Source organism: Bos indicus, chromosome 9, assembly GCF_029378745.1.
Source record: "Bos indicus isolate NIAB-ARS_2022 breed Sahiwal x Tharparkar chromosome 9, NIAB-ARS_B.indTharparkar_mat_pri_1.0, whole genome shotgun sequence".
Lineage (NCBI taxonomy): Eukaryota > Metazoa > Chordata > Mammalia > Artiodactyla > Bovidae > Bos > Bos indicus.
The window spans coordinates 38,995,483-39,023,149 of NC_091768.1; the positions used below are offsets into that span (position 1 = coordinate 38,995,483).

The following is a 27,667-nucleotide window of genomic DNA, read 5'->3' on the forward strand; positions in this document are numbered from 1 at the left end:
CTAATACTGCACAGATTAATTTTTGAGAGCATACACTATTTTTTAAGATGACTAGAGAAAACCAAGTTATATTTTTGGACAGTCTTTAGGCAGATATCTGATATTACAGGATTGTAAGGGTGCAGACCTCATGTGAGGGAAAATATTGCATGGTGAACATAATGCTGTGTGTTGATCCCATTGCCAGAGCATATGAGGGATAAATGTGATGGTCAAGTTAAGGGCATTGAGATTGCTTCCAACCGCCAACCCTAGCCTCAGCTTTCCATGGCCCTCTAGGCGTGAAATACTGCATGAGTGTAAAAGATTCCCCTTTATAGTCAAGCGACCCAGCCACTAGGGGGCATCCAAGTTCACGTGCCTCTTTCTGTTTGTTTTCCACAGGAATTTAGATAATGGGCTGTGTGCAATGTAAGGACAAAGAAGCAACAAAACTGACGGAGGAGAGGGATGGCAGTCTGAACCAGAGCTCCGGGTACCGCTATGGTACAGACCCCACTCCTCAGCACTACCCCAGCTTCGGTGTGACCTCCATCCCGAACTACAACAACTTCCACGGGGCCGGGGGCCAAGGACTCACCGTCTTTGGGGGTGTGAACTCTTCGTCTCATACTGGGACCTTGCGAACAAGAGGAGGAACAGGTCAGGATGAAGCTACTCTTAAATCTTTTAGCCATTGAACATTTGTGCTCCTTTGGTGTTTAAGTTTTTAACCACTCTCCAGCTCCCTGCTACCAGATGAAAGGCTCTTAAAATCACTAAAGCTTGATGGACAAATCTAGATACCAGCAACAGCGGCATGGGGGTCCCCCAGCTGCTGCTCTGTGAGAATCCTGTGAGGGTTACGAGGCACAACTTTCTGCTGATCATTTGAGGCCAGTGGCTCTCAACCTTGGCTGGATGGCTTGGAATTATTAGGCAGCTTTTTCAAAATATAGATACCTGAGCCCCACCCCCACCCCCAATCCCAGATCTTTTGAATCAGAAGTTTCAGGACTGGATATGAGCATGGATGTTTTGAGTTCTCCAGCTATGAAAGCACTCCTTCCCCACAACCCCCAGTTCAGACTGTTTCCAGGGGAGTACCTGCCCTTTCAGCTTTCTAATTAACCTCCATCCTGCCGGTCACTTCCCAGCTGGTGGGCTCATTTGGCTATATTATTTTTTGGCAATTTGTCTCCACTGATTCTCTCTCTAATCCTCCCATTGTCTTCTATATGACAGAGTTTATCAGTGCTCAAGTATTTTCATCTCTTTTGTATTTTAAAATTGAATCTTATGTATCCTTAAGGGATCTTCTCTTTTCTTTTTTTTTTAACTTTTCCTTTTCTTTTCCCTAGGCTGTGTTTCACTGCTATGTGCATTTGCTGACTTAGCTAATACTTTGTAAAATATCTGGCGTGTGTTCTCAGACATATGTTTTCTGAAATATTTGTAAGATATCTCATGCATCCTTAATCTTCCAAAGCCTCTCCCAGTATGTGAACCATGGTAACTAGATATTTGACATAACTTGTTCCAAAACTGTCTTATTTATTATAAAAGTTTTTAAAATATATATATATAATACATCAATCCATATGTTCTCAGTTCAGCTGGGAGCAGAGGTCTTATAAAATAGCCCACTATTACTTTTTACGTGGGGAATTGGCACTACCAAGGCCTCTCTTCCCTCTGCACCCAACAGGGTAGTGTAGTTATATCCAGGGGACCTGACCCAGAGCTTTGGGCAACTAGCTACTTCTGTGCTGCCAACACTTCACACTCTGTTCAGTAGAAAAAAATATTTATTTTCATCCTTATGGTGAATGTAGCTTTCCCTTGAGAGCAGGCCTTTCATGGGTGACTGGAGGCTGAGCACACTTCCTTATCCTTCCAGCCTTCCTGGAAGGCACCTGGAATGGGGGGCTGAAGGAAAGAAATCATCAGGCAGTCTAGGGACGTCTGTCTCTGGAGGATGCAGCGGGGAAAACGGGCCAGAGATGCACCCAGCACACACACCCCGTGCCTGCTGGGAGAAGGCGTGCGCTCTGCTGTCTCTCCCTGGGCCTCATGTGGCTCCTCATGGGGGCAAAGCGTGTCTTGTCAGTGCTGCAGAGCGCTGCCCATCTGAACTGAATGTTGCTACTTGTTGCCCTTGGTTGTGGCCAAAATGTAATATTAATATCTGTCTATTCTCGAAGACTCATTCCAAGTGTGCAGAGAGAAATCCTTCAGCCCTGGGTTTTAGTCAGCTCAAATAATGCTTCCTTTCACAAAGACTGAGGCATAAATTCAGCTCGTGACTCTGGTTTCACGCATTAGTTACAACACTGCCTGATGTTATCAGTGCTGATTAGATGTAAATTTTGAGAATGAGGCTTTAGTGAAGATTTAATCTCTTGGAATTAATTTTCCCTGGTGTAATAATCTCTCCCATTTTGATTTTGTTTTTTGTCAGGAGTGACCCTGTTTGTGGCCCTTTATGACTATGAAGCACGGACGGAAGATGACCTGAGTTTTCACAAAGGAGAAAAATTTCAAATATTGAACAGCTCGTAAGTTCGGAGAGGGAGAAGAAAGCAGGCATGCCTTTCAGGCCGGGAAGTGATTCTAGTGTTAGCAGTCTGCACCTTTTTTCATATCTCTGAAATGCTAAGAGAGCACTTGCTCATCAATCCATTAATTCTTAGCAATTTAACTTGAGGAAAGAAGAGTCAATGAACCAGTGTGGTATTCTATGGTTCTGTGTGTCCAGGGAGCTTTTTGGGAGCATAGAAGCAGAGTCAATGGTTTTGGTTTAAAGGCTGTGGAAACACCAGGATCTCCCTCTACAAATCCACAGTTTCAGATGATTGGCATGGGGGGCTTGCCTGTCCACATTACCCTCTCTCTGCCCTGAGATTTTCTTCAGATTTCACGTGTCACCCTGGCCTCATGAAACGCTGGCAACACATTCCATTTTCAAAACCGCTAGATATTCTAATTGGTGAAGCCTGTGGAGGCATTTTGCCATAATGAAAATTTGCAATTGAAACCTTTGTAAGGGGGAAGGAGAACCGATTTGGCCCTCTTGAGAATGACTACAGTGCATGCCTTTTCAATGTGGCCAGTAGGAACAGCCCGTTATGCAGGCAATGGGGAAACGTCAAGGGCGAGAATCACTCATGTTTCAAATCCTCCATTTAATACTTCCTTTAGGGAGAGTAAAATATGAGTCCGATTTCCCTTCAGTTTTTAAATATTGTGTCTATTAGGCTCAGGCAAGGTGCACAGGTCAGGGCCCTCCAGAAAAATTCAGGCTCAGAAGAAAATGATGTCCCCTGTGTCTTAGTCAGGCCCCCTCCCCTACTCCTCAAGTTTCCCCCATGAGCGCCCCCTAGTGTCTGGGAAAAATAAGGACGGAGAGCCCCTTAGGAAGGTCCAGTTAATCTGCCCTCTGCCCTTTGAGCAAACTGGATTGTGTGATGGTGGAAGGGCCCGGACGCCTGGCACTTCTGCTTTCCCACAGCCCTGCTCACCCTGCACATCCCAGGAAAGAGGAGTAGTCCTTGGAGCAAGGAACTCCCCCAGGCCCTGAACATTGCCTCCTTGTAAAGCCCTCCCCTCCTCTCAAATGCCCCCAACTCAGGACAACCTTTCAAGGGCAGGAATGAAATTCCTCCCATATTAGGCCAGTGACTCTTCCAGACATCAGAAGGAACTGTCTCTGTAGTTATAGGATTGGGTTGTTTTTTTTTTAATTTATTATTGTCACCATTAACGGGGGTGGATGGGATTTTTTTTTAACTTTTTATTTAAATTACGTATGGTCAAGCGTACAGATCAAAAGTGTGCATGGTGGTGCTCGCATAATAACACCGCTCAACTGAAAAATAGTTCAGGTGGTACCTTGTATGTCATACGTATTTTACCACAGTTTTTTTTAAAGGTGTACCATTTGCAGAATTTTCACAAACCAAACATACCTATATAACGTGTACCGGGATCAAGAACATTACCTGCCCACCCCACCCCCCAGCCCTCCTCCTGTAGCCACAGGAATTTTTCTTTAACTAGTGAACAGCTGCTCTTTGTTGAGGGCTCTTAGGTGCCAGCCATGTGCTAAGTTGCAGATGTTCTCATTTGCCCTTCACAGCAACTGAGGTGTGGCTCGTAGTCATCTTTTGACATAGGAGGAGCCAGAGGCTCAGGATAGAGAGCAGCCCAGGTACGTGGAGCTAGCAAGTGGCAGAGCCGAGGGTGGAATGTAGGGATGGCATACGGAGTGCAGTGTCAGGCTTGGGGCTGGAAAGGCCCAAGTCAGAGGAAACTGAGCCATTGGAGTTACATACAGGTTTGAGGGGAAGTGGGAGAGGGGGCATTTGGCTTTGATGCCTTCTGATTTCTGATTCCTTGTTGTTAATTCGATGCTCAGATGAATGCTTCTTGTCAGAGGCTGCTAATTTCGAGCTCTGAAATACCACCCTCCTTCCCCTCCCTATTTTATTCAGTATTTCCTAAATGCTAAGGTTGGTTAGAACTTTTCATTTGTAACTTCTAAAAGGTAAGAATTGAGAAATATAGGAAATACCTTAAGTGACTCTCGTAGGCTTTCTCCACACTCACATGGGTCCACACACTAGGTTTGCAGGGCACTTGGGAAGCCAGTCGTTGCCAAAATCTTAATTTGTGACTTCCTCCTTTGTTAAGCTGGGTCAGATCTGGAATGGCTTCTGATTGGAATTTTGGAGAAGCACTCAAGGAAGATCCGATCTACCTCAATCTATATTTCGTGAATTGCATGCGTGGTCTTTAATGTTTACAGGAGGCATTTGAGGCTCTGACCTGTTCCCTTAGAAGACAATATTATAAAGGACTTTTTTTCCCCTTTAATGTTCTTCCTTCTTGCCAGTGGAATTTCTCATCCTACGTGCCATTTAAATGCCCTTTTTCAAGGTTATGGAGCGTTGAAAATAAAGTTCTTGTAACAAACACAATATCCCGAAGTCAAGGGTAATAACAGGGAAGGGAAAATGGTGAAGGAAAAACAAAGCAGCAGTGCAGAACCAGATGGCGCGCGACTCCCTCCCCTTCCCCAGCCTCTCCTGGGCCCCTGGCTCCCACCCCTTGAAAGACAAGGAGGGACCAGGCTGTGTTCTCCCTGGGGCAGCTGCCACACCCCCCGTGTGGGCCCTCCCACTCCTTTCCCTGTCTGGGGGCTGAAGCTGAAGGCCTCCGGGCAGGCTTTTGTGCTTTAAGGTGCAGCGTAAACCGTGTGATGTGCTTGTGTGGCTGTGCCCCCGGCCCGAGCTGGAGGCACTGCTTCCCACCACGGGGAGGAGAGGTCCCTCCCTAACCGGTGAAGGTGCTCAGTGCAGGGTGTTCGGACATTACTAAACTTGATCCATTTTTGAATACAGAATTCATCTGTTTTATTCCTATTTTTGCATTTCATGACTACTGCTGCACCACCAGAAGCAGCAACTCTAAAATATAATCAGTGTTTTACAGAGTGGAACAGTGCTCATGGCCTAGGGTGCTGTCAATAGTCGTGTCCAACTCTTTGCAACCCCATGGACTGGAGCCCACCAGGCTCCTCTGTCCATGGAATTTTCCAGGCAAGAATCCTGGAGTGGATTGCCATTTCCTCCTCCAGGGGATCTTCCCAACCCAGGGATCAAACCCACTTCTCCTGCATTGGCAGGTGGATTCTTTGTCAGTGAGCCACCTGGGAAGCCCCCATGGCTTACGGTAGTGACTCCTTTAAAGTTCTTTTCATTGTAATAAGAAGAAATCTGGTTTAGAGCCCATGTAAGCTTTTGACCAAATTGTTATGGATATGCTCTGTGAGAGTAAGATGGGTGGTGACCAAATTTAGAAAGAATCCAGCATTTATAATAATAATGCGCCAAAGCTCCATAGATCAAGGCTGACTTCTGTTTGCAAATGTCATTTCCTGGCTCCATCAGGGCTCCAAACTCCCAGCTCCTGGGACCACAAGCCCTCTGAGCAGCTCTGGGGAATGGGAAGAGGTTCTTTTAATATGTGTTTAAACTAGAGCAAGAGGGGAAGCTGTGATGGAAATTTCTATTCTAAACCAGAGCCAAGGCTTAAATCATGTATTTGAATCAGACCAAGATAACAGTTGAAGAAAAGTCTCACCAACTCTTAAATTAATGAAATAACTGGACTGTAAGAACTGTTTAAAGAAATGCAATTTTAATAATACTAATTACTCGTGGTAACTCAAAGAAAAAGTAACCTAGTAAAGATCCTGTTTTCCTAAATCAAGCTGAATAATTTGCATAGAGTATGTTATTTATTTGCAAGTGAATTGGGCTTCCAGTGTATTAAAAAGTGATTTATTCATCTGCTCAGAAGGGTCCTTTTGCTATCTTGAGTCTATACCAGCCTGTCTGGGCACAACATGTGAGTTACTACACTGTGTCCTTGTCACCTCCTTTGGTGGAGAAAGGGACCCTAGATGGCCTCGAAAAGAGAAAAGGATTTTATCTTTCTCAGCTTCTCATGAGTGACTGAAAACCTTTGTGAGATTAATAGAGGCATTCAAGAGAAAATTGTGAATTCCTAATACATGACTTTAGAATGATCTGATAGTTGGATTCTAATCAGTGCTAAACTATTTAGGTGCCAAAACCAAAATGAGATAGTTAATGCTCAATTTGAAATGGAAAGAACTTGATCACCTGGATAAGGCTGTGCTTGTCACAACTTGCAGCAAAGTATATTGGTTTCCTGTCCCAGATGACATTTCCATGCACCTGAAAATTGATAGTATCGACTTTTTTTTCTAAATTCAAATCAATTAGAACTAACTCAATGAAGGTTATTTTGCAGTAAAAAATAAGCCTCTGCTGCAAGTACTTAATATTTTCCTTACTATTTGGGAGATTTCCCAGATGTGTGTGTGGTGGGAAGCACAGAGAAAGAGAAGAAAGCCTGGCAGAGATATGTACTGTTATTTTCTATAATGAAATGTCTCCATCTAGTGGAAGTTCAGAGCAGTAAATGTCACCACGTTAAAATGATAATGGCTCCAAAGCAGTTTCCTTAAACACGTGCAGTGTGCAAAGAAAAAAATAAACTTCCACATATGTTCTTAGATGATGTCCTTACAACTGCACGTATTTCCCTTGACAGATGTAGAAATGAAACCAATACAAACTGTTACAGTGTTAACATTTGTAATGTCATAATTTGAACGTGAAAGGCAGAGGGACAAGCTCGGGGAGCTACACAGGGTAGATGCCACACAGCCAGTATCAGTCTAGTTCTTAAGTTGGGTGGTAGGTTCACAAGTGTTCATATGTACCTGTAGTCTGTGGTATGCATAAATTACTCCATGAACTAAATTTAAAATTATTAATAAAGGAATTTCTAGGTGCACCTATTTCCCTCTTTTGATTGATTTGTTTAAATTCAATAGAGTAATGAAAGACTGGAAAACTAATTAGAACATCAGTTTTTAAAGGCTTTGCGAGCACCCTGTTTCCTTGGGAACTCTTCTGTGCCGCTTGTGCCACCTGACACTTCCCGCAGCTACACCTGTGGCACCAATGGGCTTGTCACCGTCTGTCTGTCGTGTGAAATCCTGTCTGGAGTGGCTGCTCATCATCACCTTGCTCAGGGTCAGGCTTTAGAGCTTGGGTCACAGAGTGAGGCTTGCGTTTAACACGGAGGCTGGTCCTCCTCCACTAATTGCATCCATCTGGGGAGGACGCTGACCGGGGTCCAGAGCCAGCATTTCTCTTCCCTGTCGGAGGGCTTTGACACACAGGTCAGTGAAAAAGTGATTTAAAAAAAAAAAAAAGCCTGGACCAAAAAAGGCAAGAGAGAAGGTGCTGGGCATCTGGTGATCGAAAGGCTGGGAGGCCTCCGTCTGCTCAGGGGCAGTTGGGTCCTCCGTTGCCCTCCCACTCTTGACCACAGTCCGGTGGAGGGCTCTGTGCCACCGTTCATGTCAGAGCTACAGCCCCACATACACACTGACCTTTGTTGATGGGGGAGGAGGCGCACACTGCGCTCCAGCCTTGCTCCCTGTCATGTGCAGCTATGTGAGTCTGATCCTATGAACTCTGACCACTCCATCTATTCATTTGTTTCAAGCTGGGTCGTGTTTCAAGTCCCCCTTTCTGTCCATCTGCCCACAGCGCTGAGCGCCTGACAGATGAGGCCATGCTGTGGCTGAAACACTGGGCTGAAGTGGTGAGGCTAAGACTCTCATCCTCTTAGCAAGGTCTTTTCCTCCCCCTGCACCCACACTGCTGAACCCACCCTTCCTCCCCTGCCCCCCAGACTCAGGCCAGTGCTGTCAATACTCGATGAAATAACCTCAGAGGGAAAATGTATGAGCAAGTTATAACCCATTGTAAGCTTTATTCTTCTACCCATTTTCTTGAAAGCAAACAAGGCAGATATTCAGAGCATCTGCATCCTTTATTGGGCCTCCGAACAGGCCACCTTTCTCAAATGATATACAACTATGAAGGGCTTCCCAGGTGACACAGCGGTAAAGAATTCAGTTGCCAATTCAGGAGGCTCAAGAGACACAGGTTCGATCCCTGGGTCGGGAAGATGCTCTGAAGCAGAAAATGGCAACCCACTCCAGTACTCTTGCCTGGAGAGTACCATGGACAGAGGAGCCTAGCGGGCTACAGTCCACGGGGTCACAATCCCATGGACAGAGGAGCCTGGCGGGTTACAGTCCACGGGGTCACAATCCCATGGACAGAGGAGCCTGGCGGGCTACAGTCCACGGGGTCACAATCCCATGGACAGAGGAGCCTGGCGGGCTACAGTCCACGGGGTCACAAAGAGTCAGACAGCACTGAGCGACTAAACACACACACACATATGCAACTACAGTGTCTGTCTGCTCTCTGTCTCTCCCTTTTTTCTTTCTTTCAAATCATTTACTAGCTGACAAAATAACGTTAAAGCCAGGGGCCTGCATAGAGGTACCAGGACGCTGGGGATGAAATAGAGACTGTTAGCCAAATTAGCACCATCAGTGCATCCTTTATTTTCTCCCAGCTCAGCTTTATTGAGATATAATTGGAAATATGACATTGTATAAGTTTAAGGTGTACAATGTGATGGCTTGACACATGTATGTTGTGAAATGTTTACTACAAGAAGGTTGGTTAAAACATCCCTCACTTCACATAATTACAGTTTTGTTGTTGGTACAATGTTTTCCTTAAGTAGGCAGTGATTGAGTTCCCTTCCCCTCTAAGTTGGAGACGCTTACCAAGCCATAGGGACTTCCTGGGCGGTGCTAGTGGCAAAAAAAACCCTGCCTGCCAGTGCAGGAGACATAAGCCACAGAGGTTCGATCCCTGCATCAGGAAGATCCCCTGGAGTAGGAAATGGCAGCCCACTCCAGCATTCTTGCCTGGAGAGTCCCATGGACCAAGGAGCCTGGTGGGCTACAGTCCATAGGGTTGCAAAGAGTCAAACACAACTGAAATAACTTAGCACGCACCAAGCCAAATGCCCTCTTCCCCATCAGTGCCCCCTCATGAAGGGTCCTACATTCTGAATTCATAAATAAAGCGAGAGATGAGAGACAAAGCTGGATCCTCTCCCAGCTAATGTGGATGGCACGCATTGGACCCTCACAGAAAGCTGTGTGGGAGTTTGGAAAAATCAGGTATAGAATGACTAGGAGGTAGTCATGTGCTCCCACTACACCGAGCCTGTGACTGCAGAACACTGAACCGGTCGACATATTCACTTCCTTTTCTCTCTTTTTTTTTTCCCTCCAGGGAAGGAGATTGGTGGGAAGCACGCTCCTTGACAACTGGAGAGACGGGTTACATTCCCAGCAATTATGTGGCTCCAGTTGACTCCATCCAGGCAGAAGAGTACGTTTTGCTGTTTTCTCTTAACTACTTGCTTTTCCACGTTAGTTGCCCTGATAAATTCATTAGCCTTATGCAAGAGGAAGAAGCAGTCCCCGAGAGCCATCAAGAGGGGAGAGGACGTGGCAATGCTGTGACCCCCAGGCTCTATGCCGTGGTTTTTGCCACATCTGCGTAATGCTTGTACCTTTATTAACTTAATGTTTTTCTTAAAGCCTGTTCACCTTTTAAAAACATTTATTTCAAGAAGAAACTTTATAGTAGCACCTCAAATGAAAACCGAGTATTACTTTGCCATAGATAGAAATAACCATAAGAACGTGATGAAATTCTACCTAGAGCATGCATTACTGGCCACTCCAGGATCTAAGCCTGCAGTCTGCTGAAGAAAAGAGGGGAGGGGAAGGAAGAAGGGAGGGATGAAGACAGAAAGAAAGGGAGGTGTAAGTAATCGTTAAAGATCAGCATGTACGGGAGTTTTAAAGGGGTGCTGGAAAGGCACACCGTTCACAGCCCAGGTAGGAATAACGCAAGAGCAGTGAGTCCTGCCGCTCAGGAAGCCCCGTGGTCATGCACTTCACATGGTCCTTTGCTTTGACATGGAGTCTCAGGTGGCTTCTTTCTTAGCAAATCGTGACTAGCAGTTAGTGCAAGGATTTCACTGATAGTGGTTTCAGAAGATGGTCGATGGGCTGAGGGAATATCCTAGAAGGAATGACCATAGTTCCTCCCCCTGGCCTGTGGGGATTCATGGGCATTTCCAAAGTGGAGAGCTGTCAGGATGGCTCGTGTGGCGGCCCTCCCCTCTGAACTGAGGGCAAGGGAGGTGGAACAGGATCTCCCGAACGTGGGAGCCGGGCCTTCCCCCACCGCCCACCCCACTGCCCCAATACCTAGGGGACCTGCCTCTGCTGCTGGAGGCAGTTCTGACTTTCCAGCGAGGTTGCTGAGAAGAGTCAGCCCCGGAGTCCACACTTTGGCTCTGATATTTAACATGCCCGGCGCTTATGTCAGCACTGCAGGGACAGTTAGACTCCCCTGTGGGATGGCTTGCTTGTCTTTAATTCCCCTGTATCTCCTCTAGGAAGATCTGTTCTGTTTTCCACTGTCGAACACTCAGTGACTCTGAGCTCCTTTTTACTCTCAGTGAGTGTGTTTCATCATCAGTGAATAAAGGAATCTGCCCTGAATCATTATTTTAGGGCAGGTTTGCAAACATCTCTGTGTTCTTTCAGAATAAAAGATGCCACCAAAATATACCATTACTTTGACTGAACTGGGAACCTACCCAATATACGTTTAAGTTATATTTGTAATAGTTTTTTAAAGAAGCAAATAACATTTAAAAAATAATACCCATGGTTTTACATGTGCAGTTAATTACCATTATCTTAAAACACGATTGCCTTAGTACACTCTATTCTAATGGTTCCCCTTTCACCGCTGTTCATGTTTACACTGAGTTTTAATTGGGTTATTGATACAAATCTGGAAAATCATTTCCCACAAAATGATTCCTGTAGTTCCCTTTATCCCCCCTAGCACAAAGCTAGGATTGTTGCAGTCTTGTGCCTTTAAAAGTCACGAAGGAGCTGGCATGCAGTGTGTCTTTTCTTATCTTCAGGGAAGCTCACTCATTCACAAAAGAACTTGACAGTGAACACATAATAGCTGTGTTCATGTATAATGAATTGAAATTTCATTTTAGAAACTGGATCCTTTCACAGTCAAACATTCTAAAAATTGTCCCTGTGCACAGATTCCAATGGAGAGCCACCAAGTTCTCCCTGGGGCTCTAGAAGCACCTGCTGCTCACCCAGCACCTAGCGCGGAAACATTACCCAATTGTCAGGCTGGGCTTATGGCTGAAGAGTACGCGGGAGGTGAAAGATGAAGAAGGAAGGCCAGGAGGCGACTTGATGCGATGCTTCCTAAAGTGGCATGGGAGTGATATTACAGGGAGACTAGGAACACGTCTGTGACACCGAGACGTTTTTAAGGCTGTGCTGGTTGACTGTGAACAGTAAGTGGCCCTGCCACTGTGCCAGAGGTCACATGTGGCAGGTCGCAGCACCACCACTCAGCACATGCCTCTTACAGGCCCTTCCCACTGCTGAGCAGGAAGACAAGAGTCACAAGCATCCAGGGACAGCAGTCATCTCAAATTAGGGATAGTCTTGACCTCTTTCTTTCAGAGTTCCTATAGGTAGGAAGCTACTGAAAATACTGCTTATCCATTCCAATGGGCTTTTTTTAAATGCTTGATTAATGATCTTTATGTACACTAAGACTGTGTTTTGTTATTTGCCAAGGGTTGTAATAATGCTCAAAAATCCAGGATCTTGTAGAAGCTCATGGGCAGGGTGTCCTGCAGTTGCCATTTCAAAACAAGGTCTGGGATTTTTCCTTTTTGTTCATGCAAGTGATACTTGCAACACAAACCCACCGGTTTCCCATCATCTCTGGAAGGAAGAAAAATAACCTGCGATTCAAATCTGATTGTTTTTCAGGCGTGAAAGGGGTGGATTAGGGACGGAATCAGGAATAGATTGAAAGGGAACTAGAGGAAGCTAGGAAAAATACACAGGGGGAGGCCAAGGAGGGACTTGGACGTGAGGAGGATGCACGAGCACTGTTCCACTTTGACAAATGATCGTTAGACAATGTCTCCTTCCCTTGATCTCACTTACAGGTGGTACTTTGGAAAACTCGGCCGGAAAGATGCTGAGCGACAGCTTTTGTCCTTTGGAAACCCACGGGGTACCTTTCTTATCCGTGAGAGTGAAACCACCAAAGGTAAGATAACGAGTTGAAGACGTTGGCTTGTCATTCAAATCTGTGGATTAGTCAGAGGGGATGAAAGGCTTATCTCTAATGTACAAGGATTTTTAAATGGCACATATCCTCTCTGCCTCGTGAGCAGAGTCCTATTTTCAGTTTCCCCTCCAGGCTCTAGAACTGCAGACAGTTCCAAAAGGACTACAGAGGCTCGAAACCAAGACCTTCCTCCCGAAACAGGGGCTGGGCTGCTTCTCCCCTCCAGGCACGCAAGATCACAGAACGTTCAGAAGTCCTTTAGAATTAGGATTTTCTGAAACTCTTAGTTCCTCAGGCGCCCATCACACAGGTTGTTTTTCTTGGGTTTTTTTGGTGGGGTTTTTTTTTTGTTTTGTTTTTTTTGCATTTCTTTTGTTTTTTTCCACAACCGAGGACTTCTCTTCCTCCATTTGCTGGCCTTCTCATTATTTAACAACTCATTAGAGCCCATGAGAGGAGCTGGGCCAAGGAAACAGCAGTGGCCTTCTAGCTTGAACAAACAGACTACTGGTTATTGGCTCCTGTGAAAAGTGTTGTGAAGCAAGAATTGGAAGCTCAGTTCTAGAGAAACAGCCCTTAGATTTCTTTCAGTGCACGCCACCCCCGACTTGGTGATGCTCCGTGAATAACCCAGACTAGGACAGCAATCTCGGCCGTGAGCATCTGTGCTTGCCTCATCTTGCCCTGGGGGAGTTGGGTCTACGCCGAGTTCACCAGGACAAGTACACTGAATAGACTTATCGTAGGAAAAAAAATCCAGGGAGCTTTCATTCCCAACGGTAGAATCATTTTATTACTAATATCTTCTGACATTGGCAGGAAAAAATTATTTTCTTCCTATGTTGCTGAATGGATGTGTGTGTGTGGTGTGTGTGTCTCCTCTTGATAATTATCAATCAGAATACTCAAGTAAATGAGTCCCCCAAAAAGAAATTGGTATTCCAAATGATGGGAGCTGCTAATGCTTTGCACATTTCCCAGGTGCCTATTCACTTTCTATCCGAGACTGGGATGATATGAAAGGAGACCATGTCAAACATTATAAAATTCGCAAACTTGACAACGGTGGATACTATATTACCACCCGGGCCCAATTTGAAACCCTTCAGCAGCTTGTACAACATTACTCAGGTAAAGTGAATTCTAACTGGCTACTAACCATTTGGATGCTGGAGGGAGGGAGTGAGAAAAGAGTGGGAAAAGGGAAAGTGGTACAGCAAATATATTGCAAAGGCACTAGGAAAACGGTCTTCTTTGCTAGGCTCTCAAGATGAGGCTTGGCCGAACAGGTTCTGTTACTATTTTTACCTTCACAGTTATCGTTAGTTCCATATGTTTGTCAAAACACAGACCATTCTCGTTCCCCAGCTAGAAAGCAATAGGTTAAATTCTAAAAGCTGTTTGCTTTTTCGTCTTCGCCTTTAAATCCTTGGAAGTTATCTCTTCCTGCTCCCCTACAGTATATATGGTTTGGAAACTGTGAAAGGAAGAAGGTGTGGTCTGTAGGGGAACTCCATCCATGGGGCCTCCTAGAGCGGGTGGTGTGTTCCTACCACCACTTCCCTCTCAGCAGGAAGGGCTGCACACACATACACGAGATGACTTTCGCCATCCATTTCTCACGTTCCACTTCCCCACCAATGCTTCCGTTTACTAACTAGACTGAGATGTATATGACCCACAGCTCCTAGAGCTGTTACAGCTATTGTATTAAATTAAATTTTCAAACAGTAGACCAATCTCTGTCCTAACACCCAGACATCACCATCAGTCTGTTGTTCCTAGAAACATATAATTATTAGGTGTTTAGGTGTGTGATTTGTACATTTTATTAAAAAGAGTGATTGTACATGTAGTTGTTAAAATGATTGCTTTCTTTCCTAGATTAGCAAGTCAACCCCACTATGTCAATATATACACACCAATGGATGGACATATGCATGTCCAGATAGAGGTCTATATCCCAATTGTTTTTATGTGACCCATATGTACATTTTCTGTTATTCTTTAGGATAATGACAAGACTTCAAAATACTACATGGCTTGACTTCCACTATTGCTCTATGCTCATTCATTTAAAAATATGTGTGTATAATTTTTTAGCACCAAAAAAGGCAGTTTTTTGAAAATGGCACTAAGAAATATCTGTCTATTGATCCTGGGCACTAAAGAGCAAATGAAAAAGCATTAACAACACTTGGCAAGCTTGTTGATTAGGGGAGGGGGTCACTTTGGTTGGTGTGGATTCTAATGAAATACTTAGGAGAAATGAAGCAAAATATCTCCCTGAGATTAAATGATGTGCTCAAAATGCCCGCATGTTGTAAGGATCTCTCAAATGCCTAAATATATTTCATTACAGCCAGACATCAGCTGGATCCCCAGGGCTTGGATCATTTGAAAATATTGTGTTGGAAAGGGCACCTTAATAACATCATAAAGCTGGAAGGAAAGAAGGGATGTGAGGAGCAATAGACACTTTTTAATCTCAAAAAAAAAAAAATGCATCTCGAGACAGATTTGTTTTTATATTGGCTTCTCCCCTTGCCTCTTTCTCTCCCTCACACAATAAAATGCCTTTGAAATATTGACACATAAATAATTTCCTGCCTAAATGTCTGAGAACCTGATTCTGTCAAAAAGAAAGGAATAACAAGGAACCTGCAGCTGGTTCCTGGAGCAAAGGCGACAGCTTTACATTCTGTGTCCCTGGAGTAGAGGGGCCTCCCGTGGGGCGTGGCCAGCGGGGCTCCGTCCCATCTCAGGCCAGGCTCTCTGCAGCTTTTGTGACTCCCTTGAGTCCCTGTCCATTGTCAACTTTCTCACCTGACTGGTGTTTAGCTTGGCATTTAGACAATTTCCCCTTACCACTGCTACAGTCTAAGACTTTTTCTTTAAAGAGAGAGAGAAGAAAAGGGAAAAATCCTCCAAATAATCTATAAGTGATAACGACTTTTTTCCTTCCTCTTTTTCATAGGAAATAGAGTTCTCTCACATCCTTGAGTTTCTGCAAATTTTAGTTCCCATTCTTTCTCCTTTCAAGCCAGACTCCTAAATTATACATCGGAGACTGTTATAAAGATTTTTTTTAATGGAAGATTTCAAAGAAGCAAGAGTAGCTGACTGGTAGAATAGAGTCAGTTCAAATTGTCAGAGAAATCACTAGAGAAATAGGACCTCTTTTTTCCCTCGCCAGGTGTAATCTCCAGCCTTACTAGTTTATAACAGTCTAACGTTCTGTACGAGAAGCCTGTACTGAAGCTACAATTTTAAGTATATTCATAGCAAAGGGAGTCCCCACGCCCTTGATATGAGACGGCAGCAAAAGACAGTCGTGCTGACATTCTGTGGTCCAAAGGTACTTTTTGAAATCAATAGAGGTTATTTGCAGAGTTTCAGAAGACATGTTATTAGCACACTGGGCTGGAAACATTTTCCTTATTTCGTAAGCACAGACACCAAAGCAGCCTGAATCTGTATCTATGTACAGCCTATAGTAGACCTGGGTGTACGCAGTCGTCGAAATCCAAAACGTCTTCTGTTCTGCCTCCAGCGAGCACATTTCAGTGTGTGGTGTCTAATCTTCCGACACGTGTGTAGTTCTCTGCTGGCATAGCACTGTTTTGCCTAACACTGTGCGCTGGCTGGGTTTGTGCCCCGTGAGTGTTGTTGTTCACGTGTTTGCTCTTCTCTTCCTCTCCCGCCGCTGTCCTCGCTCCATCAGAGAGAGCTGCAGGCCTCTGCTGCCGCCTAGTAGTTCCCTGTCACAAAGGGATGCCACGGCTTACCGATCTGTCTGTCAAAACCAAAGATGTCTGGGAAATCCCTCGAGAATCCCTGCAGTTGATCAAGAGACTGGGAAATGGGCAGTTTGGGGAAGTATGGATGGGTATGCCGAGACTCAATTACTCTATTACTAGCTTTCTCGTTTGGGGAAGTCCCAAACACCAAAGATGGAAGGTGAAAATAAAGACTTTTTGGCCAGGAAGAGAATATGAATTATGAGTAATTTGATTTCAGAATTCTGGTTAAGATTGGCAGATGGCTCAAATGATACTGTTATATGAGCCTCAATTCATAAACCAGGAAATGGTACAAGGTATATTCTAGCCTGCACCAAAGGCCTTCATTTCCAACTGCAAATGTTGGTAGAATGAACAGTGTCGCCCTAAAGGGCCCGTCACCTCCCATCTTTTCTAGCGCATGCATGATTATGGATTATAAGGACTGTGTTTTCTTTATTAATTCCCTTTCCTGTAGAGAAAGCTGATGGTTTGTGTTTTAACTTAACTGTGATTGCATCGAGTTGTACCCCACAAACTTCTGGATTGTCTAAAGATGCTTGGGAAGTTGCACGTGGTTCCCTGTGTCTGGAGAAGAAGCTGGGTCAGGGGTGTTTCGCTGAAGTGTGGCTTGGTAAGGCAGAGGGCACATTTTGTTTTGGCTGCATCTCAAAGCCAGCTACAAGGCGATTTTGAACAAACAAACACACAGCTGGTGGGACCAAGATGCTTGACCTGGATGGCTAGATGGGCACAGGCCATTCAGGTTATTCCCTTCCATTCTGCTTCATGTGGTTAATTAAGGCACACAGAACAGAAAACCAGTACAGTAAGAGTGATGTTTCCTCTTCCTAAGACGTGGGAAGGTAAGATTCTACAGATGGGCTAATGTAGGAAAAGACCATGGGCTTTTTTCCTCAGTAGCCTGGATTTGAATCTTTTCCAGCTGATTAACCATGGGCATGGGGCTTATTTCATCTCTTTGAACCTCAGTTACCTCATCTGTAAAACTGAAATAATACCTACTTCATAGGATTACGTTGAGGGTGATATGGCATAGTATATCTCCATGGCAAATGGCAGGTACTCAGTGGACACTTGTTCTTCTCTCTTAATTTGGTTGTCTTTGATCAGGCCAACTTCTCTGGCCTTCCCCACTGCTTTAAAACACCCTGAAACATCTGTCAATAAGGTCATGTTGCTGCTTATGGAATCCTGCTTCTTACTTTCTTAGATTCAATTAAAAGCAACATTATTTAAAAGCAAAAGCATAAGTTGGTACCTGTTGATTTGTGTGGGTATAGGTACTTAGGTGTGATCTACATTAAAAGATTTAATGCAGTTAAAGCACTTAGAATGGAACTTGACAACTAGTAAGTACTACATATAGAGAGAGGTAGAGAGAGACACACACACACACCCTCAGTTATACACATGGATGAATGTATGCATATGCCATTATAGAAAGTATTATCATTATTAATATAATCGCTTTCCGAGTCAACTTATTGTATCTGTCTCTATCTGGAATCTAATTCTCATGTTGTATTTATATGGCCTTACACTCCCTTATCCACCCAATTTATAATTAGATTTGTGAGTCCTAAGGATTTCAATACAGTCATTCATGAAATCAGGAAAAATTAAACTCTGTACAAAAATTTATTTTCAAACATTATAGTTACCAATTTTAAATCATTACACATGCTGTTATGTTTTCCCCTGAATGTGAAACACCATGTTGAGGTAGTTCAGGATCAGGATGGAAGGTTATCTAGGTAACCAGGTGATATTAGAGAGGATGATCTCACTGTTAAAATTTCAGGGGTGCTAAAACACTCACACGACCACTTACTAATTATCAGATTTCCCATTTATGTTTAATGGTCAGTTTTCTATAAGATTTCAATGAACTCTTTTTGAAGCCACTTATCCTTTGATAATTTACATTTTTGTAGGTTGCATGTTGTGATTATATGAACCATGTTTTATAACAAGGGTAACAAGACTTGTTGCAATTTATAGAATTTTTTAGTTCTAGGATTAATTATATTAAGTATAAAGTTAATTTAAACCAGCCTTCTTTTCCAAATAGAAAACGATATAATCTAATTTAGTAGATTTTTCAGTTTACCTTATAGTTTTAATTCAAAGTCATAGGACTAATAATGGATACACATAGGATTTAGTGGGGTTTTTTTAAATTCTGGTGCTAAAAGAGACTGGAAAGATAATCCAGTTCCATTTCTGCATTTTACAGATGAGGTAAATGATGAGGATCATAAACCAGGCCCGCCTCTGAAACTCCTAGATTATTTTACATATGTGAAGTTGTAAATATTTCTTTTCCCTCTTAGCTGCTGTTTAATTTTTCCAGTCTAGTAGAAATCATTGTTCTTGTGGCTGACCATCAGTAAACTTGAGGAATTTTCTTTTCCTGGTTGAAGTATTGGCAAGTGGACCAAGAGCTTCTTGCCAATACTTCTCAGCACATTTAGCTCAACTTCTCAAGGACTCAGTCAAGTAGCTCATCCCTGGCTGACAACTGAAAGTCTAGAGGTAATTTCCAAACTTCCTTAGTGTGATGTTATATATTTTAAAATGGCACACCCCAGAAAATAGGACTTAATGTCATTTGTTCCATGTTTATCCTCCTGTCTAAGGGATGGCTATTGGATGGCCATTGAAGGCCAGTCCTGTTCTAACCCCTAGACACTCATCCTTATAAAGAAGTATCCAGAAAGTACTAGTGATCTAATGTACTACATGATAAGTAAATATAATTAACATCCTGTATATTATCTATGAAAATTGTTTAGGGGATAAATCCCAAGAGTTCTCATCACAAGAAAAAAATTTATTTGTATTTAATTTTGTATCTATCTAAGATGATGGATTTCACTAGACTTAACTGTAATAGTCACTCCATGATATATGTAAATTAAATCATTATGCTTTACATCTTAAACTGATACAGTGCCATATGTCAATCATATCTCAAAAACTACTAGAAGGGAAAAAAATGAAGTATCCAGAGCTTTTGATACAAATTTGTGATCACGTGGCTGAACCAGAAAGGGAAAGTGACATATATCAAAATACGAAAAATTTTTAAAGAATTGTAAACCATGATATAGCCTGTAAGTAAACACATTTTTTCCTGTTGAAAATACTTGACAGAGTCCTTGCATTTGATTGTCTTTGTTCAACAACAACAACAGCAAAACTCTATTAAGTTTTCTTTAAATGTAAAATCTAACTTTATACAAATAGCTATTCATTTAAAAAGTTTTTTTCCCATCCAAAGAGGATCCTTGGTTTGACTTAATATTGTGGGGTGTCTGCAGGTACCTGGAATGGAAACACAAAAGTAGCCATAAAGACTCTTAAACCAGGCACAATGTCCCCTGAATCATTCCTTGAGGAGGCGCAGATCATGAAGAAGTTGAAGCACGACAAACTGGTCCAGCTATATGCCGTGGTGTCCGAGGAGCCCATCTACATCGTCACCGAGTATATGAATAAAGGTTGGCCTGGGCCTCTCGGGCTCCCCCTCACAGGGACCTGCAGGCTTGTCTCAGGGAGGGGAATGGAGCTGCCTGCCTGCTTTTTCCCTCCTTCCTCCATGAGTCAAGCATTCTTTGTCAGGGAGCACAAACTATGTGCTCACTGGCAAAAAGGTTGTACGAACAGACAGTGACCTTGAGTTTGACCCCCAGATTCCTTTGCATGCTTTTGCACATGTCAGGATTTCCAGCTCCTCTTCATAATTGAATAATTCATTTTTAGTATCGGAGTGATTAGTGCATGCATGTGTAGTCGTGTCTGACTCTTTGCAACCCCATGGATTGTAGCCCACCAGGCTCCTCTGTCCATGGGCTTCTCCAGGCAAGAATACTGGAGTGGGTTGCCATTGATACAGAGGGCTATAAAAGTTTGCTGTTATTTGGAATGCCACAGCTTATGTTAAAAATTAAATTTTTTTCAAACAAAGATATGAGGCTATATAGTTTTCAGGTATTCATCTCTCCTGCCTCATTCCCACCACCTTTGTCTGTCTTGAGTCCCCTACTCAAGACACCACAACCTTGACCATGTTGGAAACCCTTATCAAGGGTGAGTTTTTTTTAATCACATCGGTTCAAAACTTATTTGTTTTGCAGTAAAATTTTGTTTGAAAATGCCTTTTTGTGTACAGAAACATAAAAGTAAGAAATTGTGTTATGAAAGGTTTTGTGGCATAGCTTAACCATCTTAATAATAAATTACTTTCTTACAAATTTTTTAAAAATTAAATGTTTTTGCAAGGCTGAACAATTAACATCAGGCACTGATCTCTGGGTTAAGTTTAGCCTCCATCTTTTCAACATCTTTTTTTTTTCTTCAGCTCTCTTCTTAAACATCTGATGTAGAAAGACATGCTTTTAAAGAGCACATTATATTCTCATTCTTTTTCTCTCTCTCTTTGTCTTTCTAATCAAAGCAATATTGTTGGGGATAAGACCACAGATCACTTTGTTTTGGAAAAATAGATGAACCAAACAAGAAACAGCCTTAAAAGGCAACGCATTGTACATCAGATGACACCAGTACAATTTTTCCCTTTCCACGTACTTTCTATTAAAATATATTTGGAATTATTCCCTGGCAGATTGTTTGTCCTTTGTATTTGGTTATTTGGTAAATAACTTTGTGATTAAAGCATGAAAAAAAATACCAGTGATCACATGAACCTCCAGCCTCTGCCCATGATTGCTTCAGCCCCAGTGTTCATTCTGAGCTCCTTAGGCGGAGTCATCACACTGGCTCTGAAGCTGCAGCCTTTGGTTTCAGGTATCTTTCAAGGCCTGATTGGCCATGATCTAATGTGGGGAGCCACCTACCCCAACCCTGTATTCCTCAGATACCCTTTTCTTGATTTAAAAATCTGTCAATAAGCTGAGCCACTGATTGTACACTTTACTATATGTTGGAATCACCTAATACAGGGGTCCCCAACCTTTGAGAGCTAATGCCTGATGATCTGAGGTGGAACTGACATGATAATAATAGAAATAAAGTACACAATAAATGGGATGTGCTTGAATCATCCCTAAAGCATCCACCACCCCCAAGTCCATGGAAACATTGTCTTTAAAGAAGCTTGTCCCTGGTGCCAAAAAGACTGGGAACCACTGATCTAATGGGCTTCTCAAAATATAAGTTTCTGGGCCAAAACTCGATTCTGTAGATGTGGGATGGGTTCTGAGAGTTTGTGTTTCCAACTGGTTCCCCAGGGGTTGCCGTTCTTGCTGGTCCGGGACCATGTACTGGGAACCACTCAGCTAGGCGCTGTTTCTCCACATCACTCTTGAGCAGAACTGATCAGGAATTCGGGAATGAGAGTGAAGTGGTGCAGCCTTTAATCTCATCTAAGGCTGCTTCTTATGACATGAAGTCCCATTTCTTCTAGCTTCATCCCATTTTTGTTGCCCTTAGAATTGGAGTCACCACTGTTTACTTTTAAAAAGTAAAACTGCAGCCTCCAGTGCATAGTTGTTTTTTTTCCTGCCCAGTTTTTATGTGTGAACCTTTTTTTCACTGATAGCCTCATTTCATCTGATTACCTCATTCCTTCTAATAAGAAAACCAAATACAGCCCTTCATTGGGAATTTTGACCTTTCAGAGGAAATCAAAATGACTTTATGTTTTGTTCATAGGAAGTTTACTCGATTTCTTGAAAGATGGGGAAGGAAGGGCTCTGAAATTACCAAACCTCGTGGACATGGCAGCACAGGTAGGCCCTCGATTCATGCCTTAGATTTACCAGTGAGTGAACACGTGGAGCCACGTGTAATGCGCACTTCCTCGGTCTACGCAGGTTGCCGCGGGAATGGCGTACATCGAGCGCATGAATTACATCCACAGAGACCTGCGGTCAGCAAACATTCTCGTGGGGAATGGACTAATTTGCAAGATCGCCGACTTCGGATTGGCCAGGTTGATCGAGGACAATGAGTACACAGCAAGACAAGGTGGGCACTTGAATGAGGAAGGCTCGCGATCCCATCCTGCATAGCCCTTCCTCCTCCTTCCCTCCCTTCTTCCAGAAGATATTCGGAATGTCATTCTCCAGCTGGGTTTTTCCTTCTTGATCTGGCAGGAATCTGACCGCACTGCAGATGGGAGACTGTAGTGGGTTCAGTTGGTGGATAAGATGTTGCTTTTTTCATGCGCGAGTGTCCACTGATGTCCTCCTGGCTTGTGCCACCCTCGTGCCTGCATCCAGGCTCGGGACCCTCTGCCTTTCGAGGAGAGGGTGTGGAAGGCCAGGAGAGCAGTCAGGAAGCCGCTCATCATTCCATCAGAGTCTCAGCCAAAACAGAAGGCACTCTCATTGGAGAATTTAATAAAGGAGTTATTTGCGACAGCGCAGGCAGGGTTTAAGAAAACCAGCAGGGCGTGATGCGGCCTCCCAGAGCTTGTAACAGTACCAGAACTAAGAACGAGCAGCTGTGCGTGGAGACCACCGCTGGCTGAGACAGGCCTCTGGGGAAGTCACGCCCAGGCTCACTCTTTAGCCCTCCTACCGGTCTCCTGGCAAGCCCAACTAGAGCCAGCAGTCAGAGGAGCCACTGACAGTCCAGATGGGCCCCGAGAAGGGAGAAGAGAGGTAGAGAGGGGATCTAGAGGGCCAACAGGAGAGAACAAGAGTCACTCGAAAAGCTCCACTTCCTTGAATCATCCCCCTCCATTCCACCCTTTCAAAAGATTTATAGAAATCAGCCTCCAGATAAAATACATCTCAAACCAACAGCCACTCCAGGGGGACAACTTTTCAGGTTCTTCTAGAGTACTAGATAGGGGAGAAGGAATTCCCAGGGTTACTTCCTTTCTTCCAGAACTTTACACAGTGGTCAAAGGGTAAATGTGTGGAATTAAGTGTGCAGTTTGCAACGGAACATAGGCTCCTCATGGCGAACATAACATGTCTGAAGGAAGCGGGGTCAGCTTCATTGTTATTCTTAACCAAAGCCAAGTCATTCTGAGCAAGGCTGAGCAATGACTGGAATAGGTTACAGGGCGGTGTTATCTCCTAGAGGTTATAATGGTTAGCTCTGCAGTTCTTCTTTCTCGCCTTCTTTTCTAATTCTTTCATGTCATGCCAGTTCTTCCCTCCTTTTATCCTTCTTGGCAGTCTCAAGTGATGAGGGGAAAAAAATGCTAAACTAAGACCCTGCCTCGTACAGATACTGTCCAAAGGCTAAATTACATGTCGGTCAGACAGCTCGGCTATTTGAATTTCCCCAACATGTGGCAGTTCTTGTCCTGGAGCCAAAGGCCGACACATTGAGCATGCCCATTCATCACACACATGCACATGTGCATATGCACACGCGCGCATGCACACACACACACACACACACACACACTGCAGGGCCAGATGGTATGCCGTATCACTAATCAAAGGCACGTGGGCAGCTTTGATTGGCACTGCAGTCCAGAGAGGACTGTGGGCACGATTTTGAGTCAAGGTGAGCTGAGCGGGTCTGAAGTGCCCCCGGATCTGAGACCTGGCCCTAAATGAGAGAGTTTACCCTGAGGCAAACCTGTCAGATCCCAGCTCACAGACCCAGAAGGAGAGGCGAGCGGGTGAAGGTTGAGAGACATGAATCTTTGGTTTAGGAAGGGGTGAGTCATATCAGCATCCTTCTGTGTGTGAGTGTTTTGGGGCTGGAGGAAGCAGTTCAGGATTTGTTTCTCCCATCCCCCCAGGCTCTGGACTGTCTGGAATTTGTCGTTAGCACCCTTGAGTCATCAATAAATGAGAACGTTGCAGAGCCTGAAGCCCAAGCATGCTGGCAGGGGTGCTGTTGACAGGGCTGGGTGTTTAGTTCATGGGGTGAGATGCCTAGGCTGTGGCCCTGGGTGATTAGCGTCTGGGGGAAGGCACGTCAGGAGCCCTCGCTGCAGTCCCCTCAAAGTGTGCTGCTGCTGTGGAACAGGGCTGTGTGGCTGACCTCAACCCCAGCCCTCCCGTCCTGCCTTCCTCCCGATTGTCTTTTCTGGTGGTGTCCTCTCCACCTCCATCACCTTCCCAGATGTTGTCGTGATGCCCTTCAGAGGGTCAGCTTCACGCCCTTAATTTCCAAACAGAATACTCCACCCTTCTCTCTTCCAATTCTTTTTTCTTCTCTCTCCCCTTTTATAAGTATCTTCTGTGTGCTAAGTCGCTTCAGTCATGTCTGACTCTTTGCAACCCTATAGACTAGAGAATTAAACTGGGGAGAAAAAAGCAAAGACTGGGCCCCTGGGATTTGCCAGGAGAATAAAAGAAATGTTGCAACAGAGGACAAAGAAGGAGCAGGGGTGTTTATAGGAAACCTACCCAGTGCCAGATCCAAGCGGGCAAATGTGAGGAGTGGAGTGGGAAAGATAGATACAGGCTCAGAGAGGCTGAGTGACAAAGTCACACAGCCAGTCAAAAGGCAGAGGCAGGATTTGGATTCAGGCATAGCTGGTCCTGTCAAATCCACCCTCTTATGCTATGCTGACTGCCTCTCATCAGGACAGTGATTGAAAGAAGAGAAAAATAAAAAATTGAAAGGATTGGTCATAAGCTCCTTTTCCCCTTTATTTTATAGAAGCGCTTTTAAGAGGCACCTTCTAAAGTGCATGTGAGGGGAGTTGGAAGACCTTCATCTGCCAGCTCCAGATCAGCCCAGCTGTTTACAGAGCACCTCTAGGGGTCTGCCCTGTGCCCAGGCCACTTTACGAGGCAGGAAGGGCCCAGTGTGTATCCACTGGCGTGCTCTGCAGATGGCATGCATGCTTCATGCTGAAGTTTCTGCGGGGAATTAGTCAGTTCTTCCAGACAGCTGCTCCGTGTGCCTGAAAATATTTACAAGTCCGGTTTTATGTTCCCCACAGCCTCAGCCAGGCCGCATCTTGTTTATGGAAGTGTGGGCAGTGTTGAGAAGTGTGTGCCGATCACAGGTATTTTCAGAATGTGGGTGACTGTTGTTTCTCAACACAGTGGTGAGGTTCCCATCTAAGGGCTTGCTGAAATGTCTCTCCCTCCTCCTATGTGGTGGATGAGCTGGCATTTCCCCAGGCACCTGCAGAACTGGATTTGGGACCTGAGTTAAACAGCCGCTCCTGAGTTCCTTTGTCCTCCCCTGCCTGCCCTACTGGATTGTAAGCAGCAGCCCATATCAGGGAGAAGGTCAAGACCAGGCCCAGAGCTGTGGAGGGTGGTCCTCTGCCAGTAGCATTCTGGAGGCAACTAGCAATCATTTGGTATTGCTCATTTTCTTACCTCTGCATGTCCCCCAGTGACAGCAGTTAGGTCTTCTTCTGTCCAATCTGCATCTCCAAGTAATGGCAACCGTCATTATTTGAGTGCCCTTCAAAGTGAAGGGGCTTCGATAGGAGCTCCTGAGCCAAAGAAGCCAAAGACTGAACCGGAGCAAGCTGCCAGCATGGAGTCAGATGAGATCTGAAACCCGTCCCTATCACCCACCAGCTCTGGGGCCTTGGGCACATTACCTAACTTTTCCACACCTTTGCTTGCTTATCTGTAAAGTGGAAACATACTTTCCCTGTTTGGTGCTTTCGTTTTTGCAAAGATTAAGTGAAACAGCACATGTAAATTGTTTAGCACAGTACCTGGCATGTAGCGACTGGTAAACAAAAAGGACTCTTGTTATTCTGTCCTGGACAAGACTAAGTTCTTGGGGAATAAACGAATTCCAGATTGGCCACAGACACGTGGAAAGGCTCAGCCACCATCCGGGAAAGGGAGAGAGGGATCAAAGCTAATTCCCTGTGGTCAAATATGAGTGGTCATGACGACGCAGTTGCCAGCAACAGGCGTGAGTGAGTCAGGAAGAAGGTTTTCTTTTCCAAGAACAAGGGTGAGTTTGGTTTGGTTTGGGATTTGTTGAGCTTGAGGTAGTTGTGGCGGTACATCCAAGTTTGATGTCCAAGCCCAGAGAGGTCAGTGGGGGTGCCCTCACCTCTGAGCACTCCTCTCCATATCACCACCCCTCAGCCACCCATGGCTTCTCACCCCCATGCTGCCTGCACCCTCCCTTGAGGTCTGATCACAGCCCCTCCTGCCACCAGTTCCCCAGAGGTCATGCAAGAATTCTTGAAAAAATTTTTCTTGAAAAAAAGTTTCTTCCTGAGCTTTTAGGAAGCTCAGTGCTGACTAATACTGATTTAAACCTAACAAGCTCAGATAGACCTGGCTTACGTATCAGAATGATTTGCTTTTGTGGATACATTTTTTTTTATTGAGTCATAATATATGTACAATAAAATGAATAAGTCTGAAGTGTACAACTCAGGGAATTTTTACATATGGGGGTGCCCTTGAAATTGCCCACAGATGAAGATACAAACATTGCCAGCCCCCTAGAAGACCCCCTCATCCCCTTCTAGACAGTCAGCACTCCCAAAAGTAGCCCCTGTTTTACCTCTGTCACCAGAGATTCCTTTTCCCTGTAACTGAACTTCGTATAAACAAATCATTCAGTATCCGTCTTTTGTGTCTAGTTTCTTTTGCGTCATTGTGAGATTCATCCATGTTGCTGCATGAAACAGTAGGTCTTTCCTTTTCTTTGCTGAGTAGTATTCCATTTACACATAAATCCACATATCCATTCTCCTGGTATTTCTACCTGGGAGACTTTATGAAATTAGCTGCCATGGCAGTGGTCATGTCCTCCTATCTTCTGGGTATAGTTCTAGGAGTGGAACTGTTGGTCTTAGGACAGACCTGTACTGCCCAGCAGGCTCTGTGGCCTTATCTTTAAAGATAGAATATACAGGCACTGTGCTGCATAGGTGCTTTATTTCTCTTTAGGCCGCTAAGGCAGCGTGGTGAGGCTGTGGAAGCTGTGGCTGGCTGTCAGGAAGCCCGAGTTTGAACTAGCTATCTCTTACAAGGTTGGTGTATCCCCAGGCAAATCAGTTAACCTTTCTGAGCCTCATTTTTTAGCATCCGTAAAATGGAGATAATAAAAATAATTACCTCACATAATTAGTGTGAGAATTAAATGGGCTCTCTATAAAAGCTGTTGGAGGGTTGTGAAATATAAACCATTCTTATAACCTGAACTTTTTGTGTGTGATGTACATTTGCCTTGAAAGAGGTCTTTATTTTCTTAACTAAAAATTCTTTTTAAGGAAAAAGCTAGTAAGGAATAGTAAAGAATAATTTTTCTTGTAAGAAAAAT

General features: G+C 44.2%; 1 protein-coding gene across 6 annotated transcripts in view; it reads left to right on the plus strand.

Moving 5' to 3' along the window:
• Positions 1–27,667, plus strand: part of FYN (FYN proto-oncogene, Src family tyrosine kinase) — a 213,035-nt gene that overhangs the window by 159,182 nt on the left and 26,186 nt on the right. For 4 of the 6 annotated variants that reach the window (XM_070795494.1, XM_019967193.2, XM_070795496.1 and 1 more), the window contains 9 exons: positions 385–642; positions 2,441–2,537; positions 9,750–9,848; positions 12,538–12,641; positions 13,644–13,793; positions 16,387–16,551; positions 19,792–19,971; positions 22,145–22,221; positions 22,306–22,459. In XM_070795494.1, the coding sequence (XP_070651595.1) occupies positions 396–642; positions 2,441–2,537; positions 9,750–9,848; positions 12,538–12,641; positions 13,644–13,793; positions 16,387–16,551; positions 19,792–19,971; positions 22,145–22,221; positions 22,306–22,459 (1,273 nt within the window). In that variant the 5' untranslated portion in view covers positions 385–395. Of the gene's footprint in view, positions 1–384; positions 643–2,440; positions 2,538–9,749; positions 9,849–12,537; positions 12,642–13,643; positions 13,794–16,386; positions 16,552–16,922; positions 17,079–19,791; positions 19,972–22,144; positions 22,222–22,305; positions 22,460–27,667 lie in introns of all 6 variants that reach the window. The other 2 variants (XM_019967194.2, XM_019967195.2) reach the window with 2 other exon arrangements.